This window comes from Archocentrus centrarchus, chromosome 5 (assembly GCF_007364275.1).
Source record: "Archocentrus centrarchus isolate MPI-CPG fArcCen1 chromosome 5, fArcCen1, whole genome shotgun sequence".
Classification (NCBI taxonomy): domain Eukaryota; kingdom Metazoa; phylum Chordata; class Actinopteri; order Cichliformes; family Cichlidae; genus Archocentrus; species Archocentrus centrarchus.
Window position 1 is genome coordinate 796,806 of NC_044350.1, and position 24,838 is coordinate 821,643.

General features: G+C 38.9%; 1 protein-coding gene across 3 annotated transcripts in view; it reads left to right on the forward strand.

The window, feature by feature from the left end:
• Positions 1 to 24,838, forward strand: part of nfasca (neurofascin homolog (chicken) a) — a 120,415-nt gene that overhangs the window by 16,608 nt on the left and 78,969 nt on the right. For all 3 annotated transcript variants that reach the window (XM_030729716.1, XM_030729714.1, XM_030729715.1), the window contains exons 3-4: positions 6,790 to 6,860; positions 14,822 to 14,996. In XM_030729716.1, the coding sequence (XP_030585576.1) occupies positions 14,903 to 14,996 (94 nt within the window). In that variant the 5' untranslated portion in view covers positions 6,790 to 6,860; positions 14,822 to 14,902. The remainder of the gene's footprint in view (positions 1 to 6,789; positions 6,861 to 14,821; positions 14,997 to 24,838) is intronic.

The following is a 24,838-nucleotide window of genomic DNA, read 5'->3' on the forward strand; positions in this document are numbered from 1 at the left end:
TTTCTGTATGTTTATTCCCATTTTGAGCACATGTTTTACAGAGCCTACAGTATGTTTGGTTTTTCGACAGGTGCTTCAGACAAATGTAGCAGTAGCACCATTTAGGGGACTTTTGGAGTAGGTTTGTGCAATTCATTTGGTCCCTTGGTATGATGGTTTCATTTGGTTTAAAATAAAAATAATCACAAATGACCACAGTGACCACAATTTAGTGATAATTAGATGATTCTACAGCTAAATCAGGTCTCATGTAAACATAATTACTTTAGAAATGCTGATTTTTTAAAAAATGTTTGCGTTATTATTTCTCTGTGTGTTGTTCTTCATGGCCAAATAAAAAAATGAGGCTTATTTAAAAAAAAAAAAAAAAAATATATATATATATATATATATATATAATGGTACATTAATCAGTACATGAAGCCTCTATTCCTGCTCACTGTCAACATGATGAATTTACCATCACTGACAAATGTAATATTATATATATATATCTAACAGTTGTTCCAGTCACATTTACATTATATATTTCACTCTGAACTCCTGTACACAACAACATGATGTCATTTATGCTGATGTTTTATGCTGACCTGCTGATTTTAGCAAAGACCAGGCAGACTCACAAACCGATTTTGTCAGGCTGTGTCACGTCATAATCAGAAGTCATTTATAAATGCAGGTTTTTGTTCTTTCCTAAACATATCCACTGCTCATCAGCACATACCCACTCAGTCATGCAGGTACACAGGCTATACTTAAAATCAATTCCTCAGTGTTGAATGTATTTGGGTGACTGCCAGCTCCCAGTGGGTGGGTGTGATTTTCATTGTGAAAAGTGTGCCTGGAGAGATCACTAAATGGCCTCTTTGTATTGCCATGAACACGTTATATCATGACAAACGTGAAAGAGGATGTCTTTAGAGTGATTTGGCTGTCAGCAGGAGGTCTTCAATATTTCAGATGAAGGCTGAAGGATGTTGATTCTTTGTTAAATACAACAAAGCCTCACTGCAAACAGCAGTGCCCTGAATCCAAAGTATTACCAAACAGCAGACGATGATCTGCTTCTGTTCAGTTCAGTTTAATGCAATTCGGTTTCATTTATGTAGCGCCAGATTACAATAACAGTCGCTTTAAGGTGAGTTATATTATAAGGTAGAGACCCTGCAATAATACAGAGAAATCCCCAACAATCAGACAACCCCCGGCCACATGCACCAAGCTAAAATGATTTTCTGGCTAGAATTCTGGTATGTCTGTCTTTTATGCAATGTTACTCATCCAGAATAGTCTGGAAAATTTCAAGCCGTACAGTGCAGGCAACAGCTGTGATTGACACGTGCGGCGATGTGGCAGTGATTTAGGGAGCGCTTGACTGCATTTTGCATTGTGTTTGGCAAAGCATACATTTTCATTATTGGCTGATCATGCTCATTTAATTTTGGGAAGCTAAAATTGTGTTTGAGATTAAAATTCAATTAATTGTCCAGCCTTAGTGGTGTGAATATGTCATCTGCTGCCCCAGGTACATGGTCTGCCAAAAAATGGCCACTTATGTTAAAATGTTATTAGTTGGGAGTGAGAATGCATTGCATTATCATCCATGACCTTGGCCGTATGTGGACTAACTATGGGATGAGCTGTGCTTTAATATTTCTATGGCCTTTTTCCTCATTTCCTTGTGTCATAAGGCTGTGGCATCACAAGAACAGTGACATCATGAAAACAGTTGCAGTGATTTCAGTTAAATCTGTTGTTGATGCACTGCATCAAAAAAAAACCAAAACAAAAACAAAAAAACAAAAAAAAAACCCAGAACAAAACAAAACAAAGCAAAAAATAAACAAATTAAAAACAAAAACCCTGGTACAGCTCTGTGACCAGACTGCAGCAGCCTCATGGGACAGCAAGAAGTGTGTATTTGTGTACAGTATTTGTGTGAGCATGGCATCTTTGATGTCCAGTCTATCACTCACTGCTCCCTGCCGATCTGTATCAGGTCTAGCACTCACCAGTTCACTAATGACTATCCTAAAGGTGTGTGTGTTTTTGTGTGGGTGTTTGTCTCTGCACATGCATATTTCCTCCCTTCCCCCACCTTGCTCTTTACCCTCCAGCTATGTCCTCTGAACTCGCTCTATATTTATGTGCCACACACATGGAAATAAAGAGGTCAGCAATAAATGGCTTGTAGAAACACAGGAAGGTCATTGGTCACATGCTAGAGAGGTTGTGACATCATTTCTTTGCTGTGGCTAACCTGTAAAATGGCAGCCTAACAATCCCTCTGTTGAGATGATAGCTGGGTTGGTGGGAGAGATGTTGGGTTCATGATTGTGTTCAATAACATGCAAAGTGACATTTATGAATTTGGACAGTGATTTATTTATGTATTTTTCTAAATTTTGTCTTTTTCTGTATTCTATAACCAAGAAGAATTTCAGCTCTGGGTTGCATCATCAGATTTCTTATGCTTCTCAACAGCACAAACTAGATTAGTCTAAAAACATGTTTATGTTGTTTTATGGCTATTTATGATCCTTTCCTAAACCTAAGCAAGTAGTTTTGGCAACTAAAACCACTACTGAAAAAGAATTCCATAACCAAAAACACAAATAATAAGTGAACTCCATCCAGAAACCATAAACATGGGTCTCTGGGTTGAAAGTGTTGTGTTTACCTCATATCCCACCTTCAAAGCCAGATTTTGTCAGTGGTTATACTGTATTCAATAAAGGTGATAGCTTTGCAAATGTGATAACGGTTATGTATGGTTGGGAGTTCAATATTCTGTCCCTCAGATATTAGTATGTGTTATAAAAAATATGTAGAAAAAAATCTAAGCTATGCTTTAAGTAACAGACTTTCTGTGTAAAAGCCAAACATCTTCTTTAAAAGCCAAATTTTCAAGCATGTAGTACAGCTTTGCTCTATACAGGCAGTAAACCTTTTTTAATTCGAAAGGTAGAAACCTGCAGCTTGCAATGCTGTGTAATCATCACTGTAAATATACTTTGTGATAACAGTTTTTTTGTGGGAAAGTGTGATGATGTATTTATGTGCAAGTGAGAGGCTCTGAAGCTAGACAGGAATTATCTGCTGAACAGTGTTGTGTTAATGAGATCAAATTAGATCTAAAACACACACAAAAGCTCAGTTTAATTTTACCAGCCACTGTCAGACCTGCTGAATCACTAAATCACTTAAAAAGAACCTGTATTTTTCTAAATTGTGAAGTAGGCCAAAAGACCTCAAAAAACAACTCATCATGCCACAATCTAAACTCAAGAACAGCTGAGAAACAAAGTCATTAATATCTATCAGTCTGGAAAGTGTTACAAAACCATTTCTAAGGCTTTGGGACTCCCATGAATCACAGTGACAGCCATTATCCACAAATAAAGAAAACTTGGAACAGGGGTGAACCTTACCAGGATTGCTGGCCTATCAAAATTACTTCAAGATGGTCTCAGTGACATCTAATGGACAATAATCTGTCCATTAATGAGACAAGAGTTAAACATTATGAAAGGGTGAGACCCATTACATCTGGTGTAAAACTAACACAGCATTCGATAAAAAAAGAACATCATACCAGGAGTAAAACAGAGTGATGGTAGTTTGATTGTCTAAGCCTGCTTTTCTGACCTTCTGTAGAAGAAGAGAAGGGGGTAAACAAAACAGGGTCAGACTGCAAAGCCAGGCCTCTTTAACAAGCACAACTTCCAGGGAAAGTAAGATGCAGGAAACAAAGATGGAGGCTGGAGGAGGTGTAGAGGGTGAACGTGTGGTTGCCAGGCGATACATTTGTGTATCTGGATGCCATGTTTGTCAGGAACTGTGGCTTGATGTTGCAGAATGACCTAGTTTCAATCAAAAGAGAGAAAAAAACGGATAGGAGAAAGAGTGGGAGAGGAGAGAAGATAAAGTGGGGATGCAGCTAGAAGACAAGCAGATTCACTGGTCATATTTTAGAGAAACACAAAAAGCAATAGCAGGAAGGCAAGACAAGGAGAGACAGAACAAAAGAGGGGGTGAGGAATGAAAAAGGTGTCCCGGAGGGTCAATACTGTGTGTGTGTGTGTGTGTGTGTGTGTGTGTGTGTGTGTGTGTGTGTGTGTGTGTGTGTGTGTGTGTGTGTGTGTGTGCGCGCGCGTGCGTGTGTGTGTGTGTATTTTCACTCCGACACAAAGCACCCTGAAGCTCCATGCCAGATAAAGCAATCACAGAGTTCCTGGAGTGATGTGAGGTCAAACTTAAAATACCTGGATGCAATCCTGTAAGATAGCATTTTCCCAAATCCAGACTGGGGGCTGGTTCCACTGAAGACAGGCCTGAAAGCTGGAGGCTCTACCTCCAAGTCTACTTTTAAATACCCTAGGAACCACAAGTAAGCCTGCAGTCTGAGAGTGAAGTGCTTTATTGGGGTCATATGGTACCATGAGATTGGTTAACAGGGAGCCAACGAAGAGAAACCAACATGGGAGAAATCTGCTCTCTAATCACTGTCAGTACCAAGGTTATTGTCATTAATGAAAACGAACAAAATAATGTAAACTGACGCTGAAAAACGTTTTTGTTAACTAAAATAAATAAAAAACTATAATTAAAAGGATAAAATGATAACCAAATGAAACTGTATTGTGGGTTTACAAAACTAACTAAAATGACCTGAAATTATAGCTAAAATTACCTTTGTTTTCCTGTTTGTCAGTTTATTTAAAAACATTGTGAGTTGATATAAAATCTCTTTTAGCAGTTTTTCTCTCTTGCAGTGAGGTGTCATCCGGCATCCGGCACCTCACTGTGTGTGTGTGTGTGTGTGTGTGTGTGTGTGTGTGTGTGTGTGTGTATCTGCTCACTGCGTCGGTCTGCAAAATAATGGCACCAGTAAAAGTTGGGAAAAAGTGGCAGCGTCTCAAACGGGATTTCTTTGCGAGACAGATAGAAGCGAGTGTCTTTTTGTGGATGATGGTGAAATGTGCAGAACACCTCTCAACGGGAAAAACTCCACCAACTTCAAAGTCCACCTGAGAAGCGCGCACAAGATGGCTAACCTGAGTGCACCTCTCGAGAAATGTAACTACAATTTAACAATTAACCTGTTCAACACGGACGTAAAGGAAGGAACAAAGGCCGTAGGTACAGTCATAGTCATGGTACTTATGGCATTAATCTTGGAAACTACACAGAACTTAAATGTACTTACACATACACATACTTACAGCCTTAGGCATGGGCTGTATTATAAAGGGTTACTAATAATACCAACTGAAGGCCATTTTGCACTTCAAATCACTGGACTCTTGACATTGTAATTACAGAGATCCCCCACCTATTGCGGGGGTTACAATCCAGAGACCCCTGCGATGGGTGAAAATCCACGAAGCAGTGGCATTATATTTACTATATATTTATTGTATTATTTATATATATTTAAGGGTTTATAAACCCTTCCCACACTCTTACTACAACTTGAATGATGAAGATGATAAATTAAGGAGCTGTGCAGTACTGATGCCGATGACGTATCTTCACCCTTGTCCGTAACTTCTATTTCCGCTAAAGGCGTAGGCGTAACTTATCATAGTTATGGGGTGTTACAGAAATAACTATAAACCGCGAAATCCCATAATATAGTGAAAACGCTGCGAATCAGAGTTAGTAACATATTTTTTTTAAATACGTGATACAGTGAACTGCTATAGTGAGGGACTAATGCACCTGTCAAAGGTTCTGAATGGTCTTTTGTTTTTTTTTGGTTTTTTCACTTCTCTGGAAACAGGAATCTTTTTCTTTTTCCACACAGAGTTTCCAGAGTTTCTCTGGGTGTTCCACCCTGCACAATTTTGGTCATCTAGAGAAGGCTGCCTGCAGCTATTAAGAAAGCAAAAGTAGCTGTGCAATCAAACCTTTATTTCTTTCTTTTTTTTACTTAGTTGTAGAAAGACTTGCATACTTCAAGTGAGTCTTATTGGGAAGCAATACTATTGTGGAGTCAACATTTACATAATAATGATATATTGAGGCAATCACTAAGTGATGAATAATGATTTTTTTCAAGTCCAACAAATGTACAACACTGTAATGTAGTGCATCATAGTATTGTTATACTACAATGTACAATACTGTAATGTAGTGCATCATAGTATTGTAATACTACAATGTACAATACTGTAATGTAGTCTAGTGTGTGGGCGTGTGTGTGTGTGTATGTTTTATTTTATTGACTGGAACATAGCCCAAGCTGTATTGGAGATTACAGAACATGTTTGTGTGTGTTCCCATATTCCCCTGTTTGTATTCCCACAGTGCCTTTTCCAGAGTCCTCCAGGCCGTTTGTGTGTGTTTTTGTGTATTCTATGTGGGTTTCTCAAGAAGAAACATAAAGAAAGAGGGAAAGAACAAGGGCAGTGGCTGGTGTACAGAGGAACTTTCTGAAAGCACAAACACACGGGTTGAGAAACAGCACTGCTGCAGACAGTCCTTAGGCATACGTGTGTGTGTGTGTGTGTGTGTGTGTGTGTGTGTGTGTGTGTGTGTGTGTGTGTGTGTGTGTGTGTGTGTGTGTGTGTGTGTGTGTCTGACTTGTGATGTCTCTTCAAACATTGTAGATTGAGTGTCTGAGTCTGTTTAGTTACAAGATTGCTTATATGATTCAGTCGGCATTCCTCTGATATGACGAAGGATGTTGCTGTGTAAGAAGTGGAGATGCAAAGCTCTCTGTGTAAACTGATAAACTGTATGTGAACATTTAGATTAATTCTTGCTCTCTTTGTTTCTCACCAGGTCTAGGATTAGGGTTAAAAGTGGTCACCACAGAGTAGGTGGACAGAAGAAATTTCTCCCCATACGTGAACGTAAGTCAGTGTGACTGTGTTTAATCAGTATTGTATCTTTGCTATTAGAACTCACAAGAATACACTGTGCAGACCACTGGTAAACTATACCATTAGTCACAGCATGAGAGGTCAACTCCATCCATTTAAAACCTGACTTCTGTGTTTGGTGGATTTACACTGCTCTCATCATGCATATATGAATCACTTCAAGTGCTGCTGTCTTTTTTAATTTTATTTTTAAGATCACTCTTTGAATGCCCCATTCTATGCATGAATAGTGAATCCTTTATTTAGGTTGCATTTATACAGAGAACTGATAGAGAAAACTGTTCATGTGGTTGGGGAAATAAAGAATGCTAAAAAAAGAAAATTAAAGTAACACTTTTTAATCAGAGTTTAGCATCAAGTCGATTAAACTTCTAGGATATTGATCTGGTCAGTTAGGTACCAAAGGGGGTTGTTAATCACTTTCAGCTGCTTAGGTGTTAATGAAATTAACAACAGGTGCACCAGAGGGGCAAGAATGAGACAACAGGAAAGGTTGTACAGGTGGAGGCAACTGACATTTTTTCCCTCCTCATCTTTTCTGTTTTTTCACTTGTTTCACCAGCAGTGTCACTGCTGGTAACATTAGGACCCTACAGAGTTAGCACAGGTAGTCCAAGTCCTCCAGGTTGGACATCAATATGTGTCACTGCCAAAAGGTTTGCCATATCTCTCAGCACAGCCTTAAGATCATAGAGGAGATTCCAGGAGACAGGCAGTTACAGGCAGGGGTCATCAACTACATTTGTCCAAGGGCCGGAATTTTACTGGGCAGGCACTGTGAGGGCCAGATGCTCTCAAAACATAAAATAATTGTATCCTAAGTAATGTATTATCATTTGATATATCAGTTTTCCTTTCAAATTTATATTATTTTTAATGATGTGCAAGTCATGCACTTGCATGTTCTTCTCTGTTATGTGTGCAGTTGTGCTCATTATAGATATGATGAGCACGGGAAACAATAAAATGTAAAACTTTATCTCTGCACAATCTACTTTTCAGAATCCGTTTTTGTTGTAGATTTTTTTTAATGAATATAGAAACATGAAGGGTTCAGATGCAAAGCCCTCTAAATCTGCCTGGACACTTAACAGCACATAACAGCAGGGTGAAAGATGCTAGCAGGCAGGGCATACATGGAACACCATGTGGCTGGCATAGTATTCAGGAACATCTGTGCTGAGTATGACCTGGAAGTCCCGAGGTCAAAATGAGATACGCCCCCATGGGTGGTTGAGAATGACAGAGCCAAGACCCTGGGGGACTTCTAGATACAGTCAAACTTGTGATGGCTAACCAACTGGACATCGTAGTGGTGGACAAGGAGAGGAATGAAGCTGTAGTGATAGACGTAGCAATACAAAGTGAAGGCAACATCAAGAAGAAGGAACGAGAAGCTCGATAAACACCAAGGGCTTAGAGAAGAGCTAGAGAGGATGTGGAAGATGAAGGTAACAGTGGTCCCCATGGTAATCGGAAACACTTGGGGCAGTGACCCCCAAACTGGGAGAATAGCTCCAGCAGATTCCTGGAAGAACATCTGAGATTTCTGTCCAGAAGAGTGCAATACTGGGAACAGCTAAGAGGACCTGAGCTTGGAGGACTGTGTGTGTGTGTGTGTGTGTGTGTGTGGGTGGGTGTGTGTGTGTGTGTGTGTGGGTGGGTGTGTGTGTCATGTAATTTTAGGTATCTATTAATCTATTCAAATATTAATCTAAGACACTTCCAATCGTTCTGATCTGAGAGAAGAAGAAAGACATGAAAGTGACTTGTGGCGTTGTGGAGATGTATAACTCTACTTGTGTTCATTATGAACTGATTTCTATAATTGATATAATCAGCTCACTTTAAAAAAAATATCTTGATTGCCTGCAAGCATCTCGTATTGTAACTTCCCCGAGGGCTCTGAAAGGGAAACTCATGCAAATATATATTTAATAAGGTCAGCTGTAAAAATAGCTGTGTCCACTGGCCAGATTTACTAATGCTCTGCACCAGAAGACAACACTCTAATGGTATTAAAAAAAACTACTTAATGAAGAGGCACAATGTCAGCTTGTGGGTTGAAAAACATGGACTCAGGAGTTAATCATACAAATGTGATTTACTAAAATTTGTAGCATGCAGTTTAAGTTTAAAGCTAAAGAAAAGTATGTCTTATTTTGGTTGTGGGATTTCTGATAGTTGGAGTGTATTTGAAATGAGAAGGGGAAATGTTATCAGTAAGAGTCCATAATTTGATGAGTGGATGGCTAAAAGCTGTGAGCGTGATGCTGAAACTGTGACTTTGTCCTGTAACTCTTGACTCGGTCCTGAGCTGAGTGCAGAGTCCATTCCTGCTCTTCAGTAATAATACTTTTATTGAAACCAAACTGAACTGAACTTTGTTTCAGGCTTTCAGCTGCATTTCTGCGTGCAGATTGATACATAATTAAAATGTCTCTGCATGTCTTTTTCAGCATTGCACATACAGATGACAAAGGTGATTTTCATGTAGTTTTTTCTTTTTTTTTTTTTTTTTCACTGAAATGTCAAAATACAGCTGTTAATATGAACCTTTTATCATTGTCAGTACATCCAGCCTCACACAGCCTGCAGGGAAAAAACAATAGCAGTGCGTACATACAGTCAAAGTGTGTCCAGACTTTTGACTCGTACTGTATATGTACATAGGCACATTAACAGTATCGTCATTAACATACAAACAATTCAGGACCCGATGGTAAATAATGTTTTGTGTATTTCTACAGATCATACAGGTCAGCTGTTACAGATTTCAGGTTTGTATGGTGTAATAGTTAGATAATAGATAAATCCACCTGAGTCTCAGTCCTCAGGACATCACACAATCCTCAGCAATTTCAAGGAGTTCACCTTTATAGAAAACAATATTGATTCTTCTTCAGCCTCCTCAGATTTATCTTAACTGTCATGCTGTTTTCAGAAAGAAATGTGTGCAATCTGTGCCTACACTGTATTATTTTTACTAGGACATATTTTGCTCCCTCACATTCCCTTATCAGGTGTTCTAGTTTCTCAGACACTAATTTCCTCTGCTCTTGGTAGGTAATTAATGCACACTGTTAGTATATCACCCAAAGAACTTTGTCCCATTCCCATGGGCACACTTTGCTAATTTGCCCTGTGGCTTTCACTCCCACACTGCCCTTCTTTGGTAAACCTTCACAGTAGTTTTTTAATGCTTTTTGTGCTGGCCCTTGCCCTAGATATCATGATGACAGCTTTGACCAATCATTTTGTCTTTATTATCTTTATTAAATGAAATACTCTTAAAGTGACTACTGAATTCCAATCGATTAACTTAACTGTGAATATTTTATTTTCTGTCTTGTAAGAAAAAGTAGCAGAACAATGCTCGATTACACCCTGGGAGCACTCTACACCTCTGCACAGTTCCTAATCCTTTGTCTTGGATTCCTGTATATTCAGCTTGAGCACATCCGTATGTACTATCATTTAGAATGCACTGCAGAGTGCTGAAAGGTGGTGAGAAACACCAGCTTATTTCAGGGGTTTCACTCCCAGGTCCTGTTGACCCAAGAACATTTTCAGGGGAAAACAGTGAACTTCTGTTGTGTTTTGGCCATTCTTTTACACAACAACAGAATGTTTTGAGCCCCTGAAAATGTCACAATTTGAAAACGAGTGGCACGTTTTTGAAATGCTCCGGTCTCCATCTCTGTGTAATCAGGGAAAACACTAGTTTTATATAATGGGGGGTACTGGTATATGCCTACTATGGTTGTGACTCCTATACACACATTGCCAACTTGTGGGCTGGCATGGACACTACAGCACTTTTGACGTCTCATGCAGGACGTCCCATCTGCACACATTATTTGTTGAAAACAAAAATGGAAAAGCTATACAGTTTCCATCAGATCGTTCTCATGTAAACAGGGCCTCACTGACATGTTGTCTCTCTTTCCTTCCTCTTGATTTTTCTCTATTCATAACTTGTCTGCTGGGAATAGATCTGCAGTTCAAAGCCAGTTCCTGTCTCAAGGCTCATAATTGGACCAAGTGCTATGCTCCAAATCCTTTTCCCCGACCCTTCTTTTCTCCTATTTAGTGGCAAAAGTTCAATAATTAACAGAAATAAGGTGATGAGGGTCACATGTCTCAACAGCTGGGCAGCAGAGATATTTGTTCATCTGTGTGTGTGTGCATGCGTGCGCATGTGCTTTTGCTGAGGGGGGAGAGGGTGTGCTAGGGTGTGTCTTGATCCATATGTAACTACGTGTTTCTCTGTGCATTCACATCCACACATGGTACGTTTGTTTGTATGATTGGCATCTCATGCCAGCCAGTGTTGGGCCTTTTATCTCCTCAGGGGCAGATTAACTATTTAGCTGAATAGGGTTGGACTGGAATACCACCATATGGTTTATGCATGATATGTGTGTGTAGTAGGTGTTTGTAGGTTTGGGATGAAATGTGAGTACTGCCTTTAGGCCAAAAAGCTGTTGTGTGCCCTCTGTTGTGAATTCACCCTGTTATTTCAGTGTTGCTGATGTTAAACTGTCTCTCTAGTCCACAGCATAAGCACTGTAATCAGCCTTACATATGCCTTATATATGGCATGTAACCCATATGAGATACTGCTAAACACTTGCAGACTGATATTTATGGTAGGAAATGCCAAAAAACAAAAACAATATTATTATTAAAGCCTTGAATATTTCTTTGCATTACTAATAATAACGTGTTATTTAATTTGAGTTATTATCAGCTGTATAAGTGAGAGTGCGCTCTATTTGCTATTCAAGTTCAGATACTTTTCATAAAAACAAGTTGTAAGAGTATTTTCTAACACTTGATGGCACATCTTATATCACTGTTTAACATTCTGAAAATGATCCATAATCCTTACAGCAGCTATTTATGAAGTCATCAGCTGCCTTTGACTGTGGGAACTGTCGAAAGTTTAATCAGCATTAAAGATGTTTGCACATTTATAGTGTGTTTAACTTAAATGGTTGAACTCCATTGATATGTTTAGTAGGAATTCATGATGGCAGTGTGTTAATCCTGAAATTTGTTATATGATAATTTCAGTGTAATAACTGTTATTGGTTACACATTGTAGGTGTTATACAATAGGTGTGAATAGTTCCTGTCTGTGTTAGCCTTGCAATAAAGAACCTGTCTAACTGGAAAAGAAAGGTTTTCAGTTCTTACCGTTACTAGAAAACTGTTGTTATTTTACCTCATTTCTCAGACAGTGTCTTCTTTTAAAGATAAAACTCATGCTTTATTTTATAATATGTTAATGATATCAGTCGTTGGTTTTGTCATGCTCAGGGCTTGGTAGTTGTGGTAATTTTTTATTATTATATAAATAATGGACATATTTACTATGATATCACCCACTGGTTTTGGACTCCATATTTTGAAGACATAAACCAGAAGGCTTCTGGTACCAACAATCTTGTCCCTTTCTGAACCGATAAATACAGATTCATGTGCATTTAGAAAGAGTATGAAAAATAAATTTTAGACTCAGTCCAGCAACTGTTAAAAATCACTTTATAAAAGCGATGCTGTGGTTAAAGGGTTGCTAATTTAAATCAGGGATTTTCCAAAGTTTACTATCAAGAGAAATTTTTGAAATGCAAAATACATCTAAGCCTTCTAAGCCTTCTAATAATATAAATATAAATCATTTAGCACATGTATCTACTTTGCAATGGGCTGGTTATGATCATTTGAAACTTTAACTTACAGTATATTAATATCATGTTTGGTTGCATTTATAAAATTACTGAACAAAACAATAAAAATTAGTTTACTTTGTTATTTTTTTAAAAAACAAAACAGAATAATAAAAGTGGAGGAAAAAAAGTGATATTGATAAAGGATTTTTAAGACCAAAAGCGATATTTGATTACAGTGATCCCTCACCTATCGCGGGGTTACGTCCCAGAGCACCCCGGATAGGTGAAAATCTGCAAAGTAGCAGTGTTATATTTATTTTATTGTTTATAAATCTTTCCCACACTCTTATAAACATGAAAATTTCACAAAAATAACACCACAGAGCTACACTACACGCAGAGATCAGACATTGGTGGGAAGTGGACAAGGAGAGATGCTGAATGGTTGGGTGCAGTGTGGGAGAGCAAACAGGCTGATGCTACGGTCACTGAGCCAATCGGCGCCCAGGATACAGAACACAGTGCTGTGGTTGGTTGCCTTTAATTCCATCAGCCAATGGTGTGCTGTGTACAGTCTCACATTGGCAAACATGTGCAAGCGGTAGTGGCGTACAGCACTGCGTATTCATTGTGTACAGTACGGTATTCATCCACAAAAATAAATACCCAGAACTCTGCGATATAGGGAAAACGCCGCGATACAGTGAAGCTGCAGTAAGTGAACCACGATATAGCGAGGGACGACTGTATTAGAATTTGATATTCAGCTATATCAGCTCAGTTCTTTTTTCTTTTGGACACATGCAACCTAAACAAATTTCTCTAATAACTGTAATGTGCAGGTATTTATTTACTCATCAGCTTGTTGTACTGTAGCTTTCCAACTGGGACTTTTCAGGGTGCCCACTGGTGAACAAACACTAAGATGGTTGAAGGGTGTTTCTCCCTTCTCTTCTTTTATTTTTAATTTTTACTTATTGGCTGTTATAAATGCAGATACAGACGGAATGGCAAATAGCTAATATTGGCTGATAAAGCTAAGTGGTAATATGTGGAATTGTTGCCCAGTCCTATAATATAAGAAAACAATGACTTACAGCAATGAAAAAAGAAAACAAAGGAGAAAAAAAAACACTCAATAAAAATAATGATTGTTCATTTCCATATTTCTGTTCATTTATTTTTCAAAGCCATAGGGAACCACTGGAGATGGGCAAAAAAACCCTTATGCGGCTCTCTGGAAGGACGGGTTCATGACTTCTCACTTGATACCTGGTTTAGGTTAAAATTCAGGGCCAGTCAGAAGTTTGGACACTAGTGTGTCCAAACTTCTGACTGGCCCTGTAAGTTTTCTGGGGCATTTCCTGAAATGACTGATGGTGTCTCACCATTGTGAGATCCTCTAATAAAACTTGATGATGCGTCTTGCAGCACTGTCTGCAAAAACCCAACCTGTTCAGTTTTTAGAGAAATGGAAAAGCTTCTCAGAAATGTAAAACATCAAACACTTTTCTAAATCCAGTGGATGACACACACTGTTTGCCAGTGTAGGTGTCAGTGTCCTGTGCTTGTTTATTGTGACAGATATCATGATTTTCATTCTCACTGAATCATAAAATCTCCTTAATGTTTATTACTTTATTCAAATAATTATACTGTTTTTGCAGAATTAAGTGCTATTGTTTTGACCAAATTCAGTGCATTTTAAAATAAACGAGTTAAATTCCATTTATCAATTCACATATAAGACCTGCAAGCCACAGTGATTCAAGAATTCTATCTGTACAATAATATGCTAAGCAGTGATGTGTAATTTTTTTCCCAGTCCTATGAAATAAGAAGTCAAATGGTCCTAAACCCAAAACACCCCTTAAACCTGAAAACAGAATTGGTGAGAAGATAATGTTGAAATGATCCCATACCTCATCAGCATCATTTCGGAGCAGCTTATCTGAACTACTCCACATTTTGCCTTGTAAACAAAGTCTGGGTCTTGCTGTGATAAGAGCCTGATCTCACTTAAAGAATAAGTGCTACAGAGCTTCTACTTGGCTTTGCTTCTAGGTTGCTCCCTCTAGGGAGCCACATGGGGACTCAGCTGTGAATGTAGGCCAGAGACAACACACACTCCTTCATGCCAGAATGCATATATGCAGCTACATACTCACCCCACACACACAAGTGTGTATACTGTCAGTCTACTGCACTGTCTTCATCCTTACCATCTGTCTCTCTTTGTCTCTGCGTTCACAGGTCATCAGCACGGCTGCCAGGACAACAGTCTAGCCAATCAGACGTGCTGAGGGGAAAAGTCAGCCAATTGGAGAGATAGAGATGTTGTGGCAGGGCAAGAATGCAGCCATGACTCTTACGTCATTACTGCTGCTACTGTGGCGGGAAGCAGCACCCATTGAAGTCCCACAAGACCGTAAGTCACCCAACAATCATAACATACACTTGAACTCAAGTGGTTACAGAAAATGGTGATATCAGTGCTGCATCAAAAACTATACCAACTACAGAGATGGTTGCTGCAGCTCCAAACTACACTTTTAGAGGAGTTATTGGATATGCCTGATGTGGTGTCAGGGCCCTGTTTTAGCGCACACAGTTAGAAACTCTTTAAGCTATATACTGCTGATGTAACCTGACACTGAACAAAGACGTTGTTCCAGTTTGCCTTATCAAATTAAAAGTCATGGATTGTGGCCTTTTTCATAAAGGGCAGATCATTTTTCAACTGACTGCTGAAAGTGAGGCACGCATTAGAAGTATGTAATGCAGTTAATTTTGCTGGCCTTTTGATAGTGACATCATGGCGATATACAAAAGGCTCTGGTCTCACTCAAAGACTGGATAATCTGAGTGTAGGGTATGAGTTTCTGCATTTGCTGCTCTATACCTGTATGAGTACATTTGATCCAGTGTTTTTGAACATTTATCCCGACTTACAGGTTCTATGGTATCTTTCTCTGGCAGTTAACAGTTGCAGAATCTTTTAAAACAAATAATACTGTGATAAGCTCAATAATGAACAGACAACCTGACAGTTCTACCACACAATGTTGTGGCCAGAGGTGCACTGAAGTGTATTTGACAAGTCAGTTTCTTCATTTTAGTCAATTCTTTGGGTGAAGAGTGAGAACATCCTTTGAAAGGGAGGGTTTGAGCTTTTTGGGAGACATTTTTAGAAATTCCTTTGTCAAGTCAATTTATCCCATTTTTTTCCCGAAAGATTATTTTTTAACAGAAACCCTGTCAAAACCAAAATTAACTGATCTGGATCCCAGTTTAGAACACTCCAGCAAGCTCCAGTACATCCTCTTTCAAGTCTAACATTTTATAAATCAGGACCTAATAAAAAAATCATCTGGTCCTTAGCAGGTCTAAGAAAATTAAAATTCAAACTCATATGAACAAGAACACATGACACATTGTACGATCTCATTATTTACTTAACAAAAATTAAGACAGAATGCAGAAGCATTGTGTGAAAGATTAAGTAGACCCTTACTGCTGCCACAGGAGTTAAGAGGGTCAAAGAGCAGCCAGGTGTTGGCAAACAAATACATTTGGTGAACTGATCTTCAGTAAGTTTGACCACCTCTATAAAAGTGGAGGTTCTGGCAATTTGCTGGTCTGGAGCATTTAGATCTGTGTTATATAACTCAGGAGCAAAGGCATCAGCAATGATCTTGGACAAGCAATCGTTGCTGCCCATCAATCTGGGAAGAGTTATAATGCAATTTCCAAACAATTCAAAGTCCATTACTCACTTACAGAGAGAAACATTATTCACAAGTGGAAAGCACTTAAAACTGTTACCAAACCTCCCAGGAGGTTGTCAATGCTTAGAGAAACAAACAAACAAAAAACAACAACAACAACAACAACAACAAAAACACACACCTCAGACTCTACAGGCCTCAGTTTGCACATTAAATGTTAAAGTTCTTGACAGTACAATTAGATGTTGCATGTTGCATGTTTGGAATGGTTACCAGGAAAAGAGAACGAGAATAACAACAGAGCTGAAACAGTTCTGAAACAAGGTCCTTTAGACTGATGAGTCCAACGTGGAGAAGTTTGGCCAAAATGCCCCCGTTGGTGAAAACCAAACACAATTTATCAGCACTAACACCTCAGCGGTCCAACACGGTGGTGGTGGAGGACTGATGATTTGGCTTGTTTTCTAGTCACAGGACCTCGGCATCTTGTAATCATTAAGTCAACCATGAACTCCTCTGTATACCATCGTATTCTAGAATTAAATGTGAGGCTCTCTGTGTGACAGCTCAAGCTTGTCCAAAATTAGATCATATAACATCACAATGAGCCCAAGAACACCAGCAAATCTACGACAGCTGTGGAGGGATCCTAAGAGAGCTGTGCATAAATGAATGTCCACAAATGTCAATGAACTGAAGCAACATTGTAAGGAAGCAAGAAAGCCAAAATTTCTCCAGAAAAATGTGAGGGACTGATAGTCATATAGCCTCCTGAGACCCTGCGTCCACATATGGGAACATTACAGTTTGGCTTTGCTGCACCTTATATTTCATTGTGCTCAATAGTATTTTATACTTTAAGTCATGTTGTTTTTGTTGTGTTATGCTATAAAATAAGCCCAGTGTCCACATCTGAGCACATCTTTTTTTCTCACAAAAGCATGTAACAAAATACAACTTCCTGTTCAAAGAGGAAGCTTAGTATACATACATTTCAGGTTCATTTAATCACAAATATCTAGGAGAAATTGAAAATGCATCGAAAACTGGAGCTCGGGTCGTTAAAACAACGATTGCTTGAAATTATGCAAACTAATGAATCGTGTGCTGCACATAGTTTTTCACACAAAGTTTCTGCAGTTTGGTTTAGTTTTTTTTAAATAAATAATGACAAAGTACAATCTGTTGTGTGTTTTTTTTTACACCTGAGGTTACATTTAAATTATTTTAGAACCTGGTAAATCCAGATGATTTTTTTTTTCATTATGTCCTCATACATAAAACCTTAGACGTGACATGGGTGTATTTTATTTTCCATGACTAAAGAAATTTGTATTTGGTTTTTTCTTTGTTGTAACAATGCGTCTTGGCAATAAATCATATACACATACTAAACTCTGCTGCTCAACCAAAAAATATGTTTTCCTTTCAAAGGTAGCTCCATTTAAGGGGAAATAAACAGGCTTTCCAAAGTATATGATTATTGAAAAGAAGCATTGTTACAACAAAGAAATACACACAAATTTCTTTTTGTTGCACAGACATACACACTACATAATTAATTGAATGTGTCATCAATTAAATAAAATATCAATTGATTTTATTTAAAACATATTCAGTTATTTCACTATATAAATAATTATTTCATAGTTCCTTTGCTGCAGTGTATGATGAATTTATTTTATCTGCCAACCTTAACCATCAAAGTCAGGACGAGTGGCTAAAACTGATCTAGTCAAAATCTTTGCTTTGGTCTAGAGTCAGTTCTTTTAGTGTGTGTTTCTCAGTACTGAGTACAGAGAGTTTGTATTGACATACTTGCTAGTTCCTACATGACAAGTACATTTGTGAGTCCAGACTTCTGAGGACAGGTGGACAGCTCAGAGTGAGGCAGCAGCATACTTGATGACTTCAGGTCAGCTTTCCTCCCTTTTACCCTCATGATTAGTATTTACAGTGAAAATAGCACATAAGATTTAAATTTAAATTAGATATACAGTTTTATAAACCAAGATGTTCAGCCATGAAAGGTCCATTAATGGGATGTTATTTTTGAAAGGTCAGGTGGTAAACAACTGTACACCAGTATATTAAATTGAATATTACTGATGATTCAACAGACTGTTCAGTGGATCACTCTTAAAAACATTATGCATTTGAAAAAATATTTTCCCCCTTCCCGAGTTCTTATTTTGTTGCATATTTGTCACGCTTAAATATTTCAAATCATCAAACTAATTTTAATATTAGACAAACATTACCCAAGTAAATACATAAATGATCATTTCATTTATTAAGGGGAAAAAGTTATCCAAACCTTCCTGGCCTTGTGGGAACAAAGTAATTGCCTCGCTAAACCTAAAAACTGATTGTGCCATCTTTGGCAGCAACAACTGCAATCAAGTGTTTGCAGTAACTAGCAATGAGTTACATCACTGCAGAGGAATTCTGACCCACTGTTCTTTGTAGCTGTTTTAATTCAGCTACATTGGAGGGTTTTTGAACATAAACATCCTGTTTAACATCATGCCAAAGCAAAAGCCAACTTTGATTAGGCCTTTTCAAAAGCATTTTGTTTCTTTGAGCCATTCAGAGGTGGACTTGCTGGTATGATTCGGATCATTGTCCTGCTGCATAATTCAAGTGCACTTGAGCTTCAGGATACAGTATGAACTGATGACCAGACATTCTCCTTCAGGATTTTCTGGTGCAGATCAGAATTCATGGTTCCATCAATTACAGCACGTCTTCCAGGTCCTGAAGCAGCACAGCAGGCCCAGGCCATGATGCTCTTTTTATGATAATCTGTGTTAGTTTTATGCAGATTTAATGGGACACAAAGCTTTTTTAAAAAAGTTAAACTTTTGTCTTGTCAGTCTACAGAATATTTTCCTAAAAGTCTTAAGGATCATCAAGATGTGTTTTGACAGGCCTTTGTGTTCTTTTTGCTTGAAACTCTCCCAAGGGTGCCATTTTTGCCCAATCTCGTTCTTATTGTTGAATCATGAACATTGAAATAAGCAAGGTCTACCGTTCTTTAGGTGTTTATCTGGGTTATTTTATGACCTGTATGAGTTACTGATGCACTCAGTGATAGCCTGGCCAATCCTGGGAAGGTTCACCACTGTTTCTCCATTTGTGGATAATGTCTCTGGAGTCCCAAAGCCTTAGAAATAACTTTGTAACCCTTTCCAGACTGACAGATGTCACATGAGTTTGTTTCTCAAATTGTGGCATGATTGCATGGCATTGTGTTGCATTTTGAGATCTTTTAGCCTACTTCACTTTGTCTGACAGGTTCTATTTAAGTGATTTCCTGATTCAGCAGGTTTTGCAGTAATCAGGCCTGGGTCTGGCTAGTGAAAGTGAATGCTGTTTTCCAAAAAATGTGGATAATTAGAGTTAATTAATGATTTAACAATTGTTTTTTCACATAGGGCCAGGTTTTTCCCCTTAGTAAAAGGTTTGTGTTCCTGTGTGTCAGTGTCGAAAGCGTTTAAATCACAGTCTGGCAGGTCGATATAACTGTTAAATATTTATATCTAAAGGTGTTTAGTACAATTACAGGATAGCACAAGGAAGGAACAGAAGTTACTGATGAGAAATTATTTACATTTGAGCCCAGCTTTCTGTCTTAAGAGTCTAGAAACTAAATAAATGTGCTCTATGCTTTTCTTCCCACTTAAACATATTCTGTGTATTTCTTTGGTAAAATGGTGTAATAGTGTGCTGTCTTTCTCTCCCTCACTGTTTGTCCTTTCCCGGCACGGGAACTCCTTACAGGTGAGTCCTTATCCACTATTCCTCAGTTTCACTATATTTTACCAGAGTTCTCTCTCTTATATTTGTAATAATTAATATTCTAGATACTTTAGCAAATAAATGCTTTACAGCACGCCTGTCTGCTATAACAGGGGTTCTCCACTAATGAGGTAACAAAGTAGAAAAATTTTTAATACAAATGAAGCACTTTCTGAAGAGAGTGCAGCTGCACAAGCTATAAAGAGTTCTGGTCAAAAGGAAGAAGGAAAATTTGTCAGCACTAAAAAGAAAAAAAATCTAAAAAAAAAAGTAGCTGTCAAGATATTTATCAAATGCATTTTTTTATGCATGTTATTTATTGTCTTGAAATTTATATTTAAAAATAAAAGTGCTGTAGTGGCTTGCTGTGTGGCAGGCAGGATAAGACCCCAAGATGCAGAGTCATAGACAGAACTAAACTTAAAGCTGGTTTATTAGGGAAATTACTAGAAAATAATAAATACAGCTATACTGAAGCTGGACAGGTGCCAGAACTAAATACAAAACAATGGAGCAGGGTGACACAGAGAGGAAACACTGACAACGATGACGCAACAAAGAACTGGCACAGCCTAAGGACTTAAATACAGACAAAAGATAAGGAGAGGATCAAGAACAGGTGGAGACACAGCTGGGAATAATTAAGCAGGACAAAACCATATGCTGCCACTTCACCAGCTGACAATCTGGGCCATTTTTCCACAGGCCACCTTAGGAATTCTGGTCTGTTCTGCCATGTGGAATCTTCATTTAATTCCTCAGGAGAGTCTCCTCTTGTGATGATGTCAACAATGTTTGATTCCCCAGGAATCCACCACTAGTCATTTACTGATCCGGTCTTCTGGATTTCACCAACCCGGCTTACGAAGGAGGTCTGGTATCCGTACCTGTCCCTTTGGATAGCTCCTAGCACTGTTTGGCTGTCTACCTGCTCAACCTCCAACCTTCCATCCTTTCTGATCCAGTGGAGTCAGCTTTACTTTAGATTCAGCTAATCAGATTTCCACGCCTTGCCTGGTGGACCATCTCAGATAAATCACAGCTCCATAAGTATTATCACTCCCATCTGAGAAGGTGATTCCCCAGGGTTTTCCTATCCAGCCGACTGGTGTGAGACTCCGATGGAACTTAATTTCTCCTAACGCCACATATTCCTCAGAAAGTTTGATAGCCTCTGCTCTGAGGTTTCCCAGGTTTCACTTGTCAGCTTTCCAATGCCTGTTTCTTGGAATGCTTTCCTCACAACAATTTCCCCCTTCTGCTTGGCAGGTGTTACTAAGCTGACTGGGTCATAAAGTCCAGCTTCTTAGTTGAGTTGAGGAGTGAGGAGGGATCTGCTGTCCATGGATAGTTTGCATCCCAGTGCGGAGAACTTATGTGAGCATCTTCTTTTACATAAGTCAATTCTCATTTTATAATTTCAAACTCTTTCTCCTCTGCCAGAGTCATTTCTTTCCCTCCATGTTTCCACGCTGATACCCTTCAAACTTCACAGCTCCCAGACTGCCCCAATACTTTTCCACTTCCACCATTCAAGAAATTCATGGTTGGTCGCAGTTGTCAACTTCCCATCAGTCACATTATAATATGATTTCTTCATATTTAACATCAGCTGTGCTCATAGAGAGAGCAAAATGGGTCTTTGACTCATGTGCCATCACCTCCACATCTTCAAAATGCCCTGGGTGTGCTCCTCCCACTGTTTTCCCGAATGGACTTTCCCATTAAACAAAGTCAAAAGAATTATCTCTACTGGGGAGCAATTCTTCCATCTCTGTGGCTCATGAGGGGTTCAGCCTCTTCTGGCCTCCTCAGTTCCTCCAGTTGGACCTCTGGGAAAAACCTTTGCTGCGTTTTAGGTTCAATGACTATGTGCACTTTGGCAATTTCATCCAAATAATAGCATATAAATTAATGAGCTACCAGTTTGCCATCAGTTGTCTTAATCCTGACCTTGAGGAGGTATTGTTCAGTGCTGACATTCAGGGACATTCCACCCACACCATGCACACCTACGTTCACCTTCTCACTGCGTAGCCTCAGTCCAGTGACGTGCGGTGAGGGTCGTGACTGGTGAGGCACTGACGTCATCACATCAGATTTACAAACATATAGCTTATTCACCATTTGATTGGCAACAGTTGTTTTGTTTAACATTAACATAGTCTGAAGCAAACCTTTTAGCTCCGGTGTTGGTCTTCCTTTAATTATTATCTTCTGCTTCGATTGAAAGTCCAGTTTAGAAAATTCTTTCAGTTGAGTTATGTAATCTTCCATGTTGAACATAAGGCCAAGCAACAGGAAAAACTAACTGGCCTTGCTAACTGTTTATGGTAGCTTGCCGCCGAGGAGTCGTAGAGTCCCTGGGATCACCAGCGCCCCCTACCATGAGGCACGAGAACTGCGTGCCTCACCTAGTGTCTCTTCGCAGCAGTTTCATGATCGCTCAACACAAGAATGCATTACACACATACAGTTGTTAATGAAAAAAACAAAAAAAAAAAACTGTGCATTATATACACCAGCTAAAATATGGAAATTTAGTTCATATAGTAAAAGTGTTAGAACATTTTAATAGCCACATGCAAAGGGAAAGTAATCCGGTCTCACTGCATAGCATGCCAGCACAGTTAGTAGTCATTGGCAATGAATATACTGAGCCGCACCACGGATTGCGCAATCCGTGGTGCGGCTCGCCGGGCTGGTGCCTCACCGTTCGTCTCTTAGTATTTGACCGGCAAATGCGAAAATTCAGCGATTTTGAAAAAACTAATCTAAAAATGGTGTAGTTAAATCGAAAAGAACTTTAAAATACAAATCACTGAATGAATATAACCATTTAATTTATTTTTTAATTTTATATTTCCACGATGACAGGTGAGGCCGTGCCTCACCTGCCTCCCCTGACTGCACGTCACTGCCTCAGTCTGTCCGCAGCCATGTGTGTGATGTAGTTTGTCAGATGCAAGGTCAATCAAAGTGGCAATTTTCTGACCTGCATTGGCAGTTACCTCCAACAGCATCATGGTTTGTACTGGCATTTGTCATCCTTGCTGTCTTGTTATGAAAGCTTTTTTTGCATCTCTCTGCCATCTCTGGAGAAAGCTCAGACAAAAAGTCCTCCTGTTCAGATGTCAGCTGAAATTTTCCTTTGATACTTTCCCCAATCTCCTCTTCACTTTCCTTCTTGCTGTCACCTTTTTGGCAGAGGAAAGTAATGATGATTGGAAGTGCCATCTTTTTTGCAGTCTTTATTTTTGCATAAGAATGCGTCTCCTCAAAACCTCTCTCCATCATGGTGTCCAAGGCACCGACCACAAGCTCCCAGCCTTTTTTAATGCAGCTCTCTTCTCATGAAGCTTTAATGCCTTCAGTGTTTTTGCAGAAGATCTTATCAACTTGTCTTCCTTCACCACATACAGTGGTAAGCAAAAGTTTGGGCACCCCTGATAATTTTCATGATTTTCCTTTACAAATCATTGGTTGTTTGGATCAGCAATTTCAGTTAAATATATCATATAGCAGACAAAGTTTATAGGATTTACAGAAAGAGTGCAATAATTATTTAAACAAAATTAAGCAGGTGCATAAGTTTGGGCACCCCAACAGAAAAATTACATCAGTATTTAGTAGATCCTCCTTTTGCAGAAATAACAGCCTCTAAACGCTTCCTATAGCTTCCAATGAGAGGGTTAACCAGAATCCAGACTTTCTTATAATTGGATTCACCTGAGTATGTAGGTCAAGGGTCAGTGAGCTTACAAAACCAGTTTTCTGTTCCAATAATTAGTGCTAAAGGCATTCAATTCAATAAAATGACAAGGGTGCCCAAACTTATGCACCTGCCTAATTTTGTTTAAATAACTATTGCACACTTTCTGTAACTCCTATAAACTTCATTTCACTTCTCAGATATCACTGTGTTCATCTGTTATTTGATATATTTAACTGAAATTGCTGATCCGAACAACCAATGATTTATAAAGGAAAATCATGAAAATTATCAGGGGTGCCCAAACCTTTGCATACCACTGTATACTACACACATGGTTTTGTAGAGGCATTTTTTTTTTTCATGTTTCTTTCCAGGATGATGCTCTGGTCTTTCTGTCTTCTCAACCACTTTAAGCTGCTCGAGCCTCTCAAGAATCTCCTCCTGGTTTTTCAGGAACTTCAGCAGGACATCAAAGCAGTGATCTGATGTGACATTATTGCCTGGATCCACATGAAGATTAACAAGTCTCTCTACACAGTTAGATAATTTGATCGCCAGTGGATTCTTTATTGCACCAGAATTTCCCAGATCTGTGAGGTTGGCCAGAGCTTTCTCCACAATAATGCTCCACAATAATGCTCCATCCCTTCCACCAGTCACTTCTGCAGCCTGTGTGTCCACTGGAATCCACTACACCAAGAAAAATTCAGCTTGTCTAAGCTCAAGTTTGCTGTTGATTTCTCTTAGATTTTTAATTCTTCCATCTACAGTAGGTCCCTTCTCTCCTCACCAGGGATCCACTGCTCCCAGGATGACATAGCTGTACGAGCGTCGTGCATCCTCCTTTTCAGGAAAGTCAGATGCACCTCATAGGCCTCAAGATGTTCCACGGGTAGGTGACTTGCCACCTCACAGCTTTTTTCTGCTTCCAAGATTGCAACAGTGAGCTTATACTGACCATACCGCGACCACAGGTTCTGTTGGACAGTCTCTTTTAACTCTTTCAGTCTTGACTCAACATCATCT